The 6,812-nt window shown below is 38.0% G+C and overlaps 1 protein-coding gene across 1 annotated transcript; it reads left to right on the top strand.

Moving 5' to 3' along the window:
- The first annotated feature begins 2,324 nt into the window (after window positions 1-2,324).
- On the top strand, window positions 2,325-6,597 carry LOC136418876 (uncharacterized). Its single transcript, XM_066405101.1, has 3 exons — window positions 2,325-3,150; window positions 3,475-5,363; window positions 6,175-6,597. The coding sequence occupies exons 1-3, from the start codon at window positions 2,325-2,327 to the stop codon at window positions 6,595-6,597; spliced, it is 3,138 nt and encodes a 1,045-aa protein (XP_066261198.1).
- The last annotated feature ends 215 nt before the right edge of the window (window positions 6,598-6,812 follow it).

Raw genomic sequence — 6,812 nt, 5'->3', positions numbered from 1 at the left:
GGTTTATTTGACGTTTGTGGATTTTTTTTTCAGAAATTCATCAAAATAGTCCCACAACAGATCCCACCGTTGGATAGAGCTTGTCTAGAGGAACATTTTGAGAGGTTACTCGGCCGAATCTGACCAGAAATTTCCGAGCGCGGAGCGTGCAAACTTTTAATATTTACCCGGTTTATTTGACGTTTGTTGATTTTTTTTTCAGGAATTCATCAATATAGTCCCACACCTGATCCCACCGTTGGATAGAGCTTGTCTAGAGGAACATTTTGAGTGGTCACACGGCCGAATCAGACCAGAAATTTCTGAGCGCGGAGCGTGCAAACTATTGATAATTACCCGGTTTATTTGACGTTTGTGAATTTTTTTCTCAGAAATTCAACAAAATAGTCCCACAACTGATCCCACCGTTGGATAGAGCTTGTCTAGAGGAACATTTTGAGTGGTCACACGGCCGAATCGGACCAGAAATTTTCGAGTGTGGAGCGTGCAAACTTTTAATATTTACCCTGTTTATTTGACGTGTGTGAATTTTTTTCTCAGGAATTCATCAAAATAGTCCCACAACAGATCCCACCGTTGGATAGAGCTTGTCTAGAGGAACATTTTGAGAGGTTACTCGGCCGAATCTGACCAGAAATTTCCGAGCGCGGAGCGTGCAAACTTTTAATATTTACCCGGTTTATTTGACGTTTGTTGATTTTTTTTTCAGGAATTCATCAATATAGTCCCACACCTGATTCCACCGTTGGATAGAGCTTGTCTAGAGGAACATTTTGAGTGGTCACACGGCCGAATCAGACCAGAAATTTCTGAGCGCGGAGCGTGCAAACTATTGATAATTACCCGGTTTATTTGACGTTTGTGAATTTTTTTCTCAGAAATTCAACAAAATAGTCCCACAACTGATCCCACCGTTGGATAGAGCTTGTCTAGAGGAACATTTTGAGTGGTCACACGGCCGAATCGGACCAGAAATTTTCGAGTGTGGAGCGTGCAAACTTTTAATATTTACCCTGTTTATTTGACGTGTGTGTTAGGGCTTGTGTAGGGGACAGAATTCCCGATAATTAATTTAATGTATTAGTTCGATAAGTTGTATTCTTCATAAGCCTAGTATTAAATGTGTGACTAGTATGTAAGAAATCCGTGTGCTACGCCTATGGACATTACTCGTTTCTCTTGCCACTTTGTCCGTATGACCAGATGTTGATTCGCATTTTGTTTGATCTTAGACTAACTGTGTAATAAAACTCCTCGCCGACCTTTTGTGCGTACTAGAATTTAGACACGTTCTCGATGCTGGTCATAAACGCCCTCCAATAAAACCCAATTATATTGTTAAAGTTAGGCAAGTCACAAGGACAAATCTAGAAGAAGCGCCGATGATGACCTCTTAGTTTCTGGTACGCCTATGTACGGTTACCATTAACTTTAGTATTTAAGATTTTGCAAGAAGAAAAATCTCTCTCTTCTTGTGCGTCTCCGTCGACCCTTAACTCCGTACTTTGCACGTTACTCGTACGCGATTACTTTACACACGGTTCCTATACACGGTTAATTACTACACTAATTAACTTGTCACGAAAAGTTGTTATTTCTTTGCTACATTACTCGAAGTTGTTAGTGAATAATAAACCTTTGTTACCGTTAGAAAAGGGTTTTGTTTTCATTTGCACGAACACGGTGTCTCTGAGACCGCGAACTCAGGGTGGTCCTTCGCAAGCATCCAGTCCATTGCTTACTAGACGTATCAAGAATTAGGCCATGTCTAATCAACATCTTGGTACCACGATCCACGAATAAACAGTTTGGTCCTTCGAGCCGGATCAACATTTTTGGTCCTACGAGCCGGATCAACATTTTTGGTCCTACGAGCCGGATTAAACATTTTTGGTCCTTCGAGCCGGATTAAACATTTTTGGTCACTTCGAACCGGATATCACGGGACTGGATCAGAACCTGTGGAACATAGGACATCGAAAGCGGAATAAGGAGTAGAACGGTGGATCCCAAGGAGAGCAAGAAACAATCCCGGTGAGTCAATTCCTTTTTATCACGATTTTTCCTCTTTGAATTTGCATAACCTCATAATCCCGATTTCCATTTGATACCTTAAATGGTCGTTAGTTGGATGAGATTGATACGACTTATTTACTTTCATTTATGCTCGATTTATGCACATTAAAGAAGTCGAAACTAGTTAATTTCTCCAGTCGTACCTCTGTTTGAATCACGTAAATTGATTTATTTTAACGACACGTTATCAATTGTAGTTAAAAATGACCACGAGAGCTCAAAAAGAAAAAATTTCAAAACGATCCGAAATGGAACTAGGCTCAGCAGAGTCTCTTAGCGAGAACGATGAATTTAGAGAACTTTTGCACGCTCGCAGAATTTTAACTAAACGTTTATCCCGTTTTGAACAGTACCTTCGTGAAAACAGAGATATTCAAGAAACAGTTCAATTAGAAATCCGCCTCAAGAACGTGGAGGAGGACTATAATCAGTTCGATAAAGTACAATCTCGTCTAGAATTTTTAAGCTTAAACGAAGAAGAACAACGGATTGAAATCGAATCAGCCTACTTTAATTTAATTTCAGAATTAAAGCAGTTAATAAATTCAATTAGCAAAAATCAAAATAGTACTAATACTCATTTAGGAAAACAAAATTCACCAAGAGGTCTAGGAAAATTACCGGATTTAGGCTTACGTTCATTTTATGGCAATTATGAAACTTGGTTCAGTTTCAAAAACATATTTGATTCCTTAGTCCATAGCAGAACCGACTTGAGTGAAACAGAAAAATTGTTATATCTAAAATTATGTTGTAAAGGCGATGCGCTAAATCTCATAGACTCTCTCGACATAACTCCCGATAATTATACAATCGCTTTAAATCTGTTACAAAAAAGATACGAGAATAAAAAGGCAGTTATTAACATTCACGCTAAAGGTTTAGTTCTTAATTTACCAAACGCGAATAAAGGATCATCTGTAAATATTAGAAAATTAATAGATGCAGTTCAGCAACATAAATCATCATTAGGAAAATTAAAATTACCCGTGGATCAATGGGATGTTTTGTTGATACCGATAATATTAAACAAACTGGATGATAGTACTAATCACGAGTGGGAGCGGAAACAATGTAATACTGAATTGCCGACTGTTGATCAATTAATGGAATTTTTAACCGAAAAATGTCGTTCGTTGGAAGCGGTTCGCGGCTTCTCAACCGTACATTCAAATAAACATGATAGGGATAGAATGCAAAACAAAGGCCACGAGAAAAGAAACGAATCACATCAGTTTAAGAATTATTCGTATTCTTTGACCGAAAAAATCAATAAGTGCTACATCTGCACCGAAAACCATTTCATTCATCAATGTCCTCGTTTTATCCAATTATCAGTGTCGAACAAATATAACGAAATTCGAAGACATAAATTGTGTAGCAACTGTTTACGTCCAGGGCATCTGAAACAGGAATGTAGATCAAGAGGCTGCAAAAAATGCAACCAAAAACATAATAGCACGTTACATATAGAGAAACGTTCAGGGAGTGGACATGTTCAAAATTCTAGCAACAGCAGCACTAATGAACCTTCCTCATCATTAACTGAACATGAATCATCGATCAGTTCTCCATCTAATCCTTCGGCTCACGATGTATTGAGAAGGTATGGAGAATCCAAACAATCTACAGTTTTAACAATCGGCCAAAGTAACGCGGTCACGTACGATACGGAAAACAATCCTTTGGCATTATCATCGTTAGGTATTGATAAAAATCAAGTACTACTATCTACGGCTACCATTCTCATCTCAGACAGAAAAGGAAATTGGCATAAATGCAATGCCTTACTCGATTGCGGAAGCCAGTCAAATTTAATGACAGAAAACTTCTGCAGAAAGTTAAACTTAAGTCCCCAAACAATTGACCTTTCATTATCAGGTATCAGTCAAATTGTCACAAAGATTAATCAGCGAGTGCACACGAAAATAAAATCCAGGTTCAACCAATATGAATCTAACATAGCATTTTTGGTTTTGCCCATTCTTACCGAAAATCTACCCTCATTTAGATTTCCCAGTTCGGTACTTCAAATTCCAACAAATATCAATCTAGCTGATGAAAAATTTAATGAACCAAAACAAATTGATGTTTTATTAGGGGTAGATATATTTTATAATCTATTAGGTTCGGGTAAACTTAAATTAGGAAAGGGATTGCCAATGTTACAAGAAACCTCTTTAGGCTGGGTAATATCGGGCAATTTAATATGCAGAGAATCTCAAAGTCGGAAAGTAGTGTGCAACCTTGCGACTAGTATTTCAAATAAAACATTAAATGATTCGTTGACGAAATTCTGGCAGATTGAAGAGTTTGAAAATGTTAAATTCCTATCAAAGGAAGAAAATTATTGTGAGGAATATTTTAATCAAACTACAACCCGCGACATGGACAACAGTTTTGTCGTAAGGTATCCGTTCAATAATCAAACAGATTTTAGTCTGGGTGACTCCAAATCGAATGCCCTAAAACGGTTAAAAAATGTAGAGAAAAGGTTAGAAAAGGACAAGGACCTCAAGAAGCAGTACGTAGAATTTATGACGGAATATGAGAACTTAGGCCACATGACGCTTCAAGGACCCATTGAAAGGGACATCTCTATTCCAAACAATTCTTATTTTTTACCCCACAGTGCGGTACTAAAGAATTCTATTACCACAAAGTATCGCGTCGTTTTTGATGCAAGCTGCAAGACAAGTTCAGGAATTTCCCTGAATGACACGCTTTTGGTAGGACCAGTAGTACAAGATGACTTGTACTCAATTTTGATACGTCTAAGACTTCGCAAAATTGTTTTGAGCGCGGACATCAAAATGATGTACCGATGTATAAAAATTCATGAGGAAGAACGGAACTTCCAAAAGATACTATGGCGAGCAAATCTTAATGATCCGATTAATGTGTATAAACTCAACACGGTAACGTATGGCACATCGAGTGCACCCTTTCAAGCCACACGTTGCTTGATAGAATTGGCCGAGCGCAACAAAGACAGGTATCCACGAACAGCAGAAATAATTAAACGTTCGTTCTACATGGATGATTTGTTGGTTAGCATTGATTCGGAAACAGATGCATTGCAAATTTATAGGGAACTAGACGATATTTTAAGTCAAGCTAATTTTAAATTGAGAAAATGGTCGTTCAACAGTAGCATAGTTTTAAATAGTATCCTACAAGCAAACAGTAACGAAAATCACGACAATTTAATTCTACCTCATGAAGATAAGCATCTAAAAACTCTTGGAATTAGCTGGGATCCTAAACAAGATACTCTGAAATACTCAGTTAATATTAAATACGAGCCATCCCGTGTTACCAAAAGGACTATCCTTTCGAAAATTTCGCAGATCTTTGACCCGCTTGGGTTGATCGGTCCCGCATTAACTAGGGCCAAGTTAATTTCCGACTTATTCAAAAGCAAAAAACTCCCAAGCGATAGTAAAATTTTGAATCTAAACCCATTTCTCGATTCAGAAGGGATACTTCGAGTCGGGGGACGTTTAATAAATTCACAATTTAATTTTGAACAACACCCTATTATATTACCGTATAAACATAAATTCACTGACTTAATAACACAGAATGAGCATATGAAACATCTCCACGCGGGAGTTCAAAACTTGCTTTCGATAATTCACCTCAGATTTTGGATAATAAACGGAAAAAATGCAGTTAAACGTAACCTTAGTAGATGCATAAGATGTTTTAGACTAAAACCGAAACCTTCGAAATTTTTAATGGGTTCCCTTCCGGCCGCAAGGGTAACGCCTTCACGACCTTTTTCAAATTGTGGAATCGATTATGCAGGGCCTATATTCATAAAGGAGGGTACGCTGCGTAGAGCCAAATCCGTAAAAACTTACATATGCATTTTTGTATGTTTCGCCACGCGTGCAGTACATATCGAACTGGTTAAAGATCTTTCGACTAATAGCTTTTTGAATGCATTGGAAAGGTTCTGTTCCAGACGAGGAAAACCAACAAACATACATTCAGACAATGGTTCTAACTTTGTAGGGGCCAATAATTATTTTATCGAACTCTATAACTTAATAAATAATGAATCACACATTAACGCCACAACTACATTTTTAGCCAATCTCAAACGACATAAACGACTATGCACCCTTAACTCCCGCGCATTTCCTTATTGGTGACTCGTTGGCAAGTTTACCACAACCCGACTACCAGAACGCCGTTATCTCTCGCTTATCTCATTACGAACGACTTCAACAACTCCAGCAGCATTTTTGGAATAGTTGGTCCAGAGACTATTTGACAAATTTGCAAACTCGATGTAAATGGAAGAACACTGTAGATAAAACCATAGATATTGGAGCATTAGTTTTACTGGTGGAACACAATACTACCCCACTGCGCTGGATTTTAGCTCGAGTTGTCGAACTCCACGAAGGAAAGGATCATGTGATACGTGTAGTGTCAGTGCGCTTACCCAGTGGAACTATATCGCGAAGATCATTGTCGAAAATATGCCCATTGCCCATGAATAACAAATAACTCTTTGTAAATAATTTAAAAGGTAACGACCTTTTAACGGGGCCGGCATGTTAGGGCTTGTGTAGGGGACAGAATTCCCGATAATTAATTTAATGTATTAGTTCGATAAGTTGTATTCTTCATAAGCCTAGTATTAAATGTGTGACTAGTATGTAAGAAATCCGTGTGCTACGCCTATGGACATTACTCGTTTCTCTTGCCACTTTGTCCGTATG

The sequence above is a fragment of the Euwallacea similis genome, unplaced genomic scaffold (assembly GCF_039881205.1).
Source record: "Euwallacea similis isolate ESF13 unplaced genomic scaffold, ESF131.1 scaffold_41, whole genome shotgun sequence".
NCBI lineage: Eukaryota > Metazoa > Arthropoda > Insecta > Coleoptera > Curculionidae > Euwallacea > Euwallacea similis.
Note: the sequence above shows the minus strand (reverse complement) of the source record. Positions and strands in the feature narration are given on the sequence as shown.

What these genes read in the sequence shown, in the direction of transcription:
- LOC136418876 (XM_066405101.1), top strand. Translation starts at nt 2,325, where the DNA reads ATGGAACTAGGCTCAGCAGAGTCTCTTAGCGAGAACGATGAATTTAGA. An exon ending in CGAGTGGGAGCGGAAACAAT is followed by an intron (nt 3,151 to 3,474) that starts GTAATACTGAAT and finishes GTTTACGTCCAG; the next exon opens with GGCATCTGAAACAGGAATGT. An exon ending in AAGATACTCTGAAATACTCA is followed by an intron (nt 5,364 to 6,174) that starts GTTAATATTAAA and finishes CTACATTTTTAG; the next exon opens with CCAATCTCAAACGACATAAA.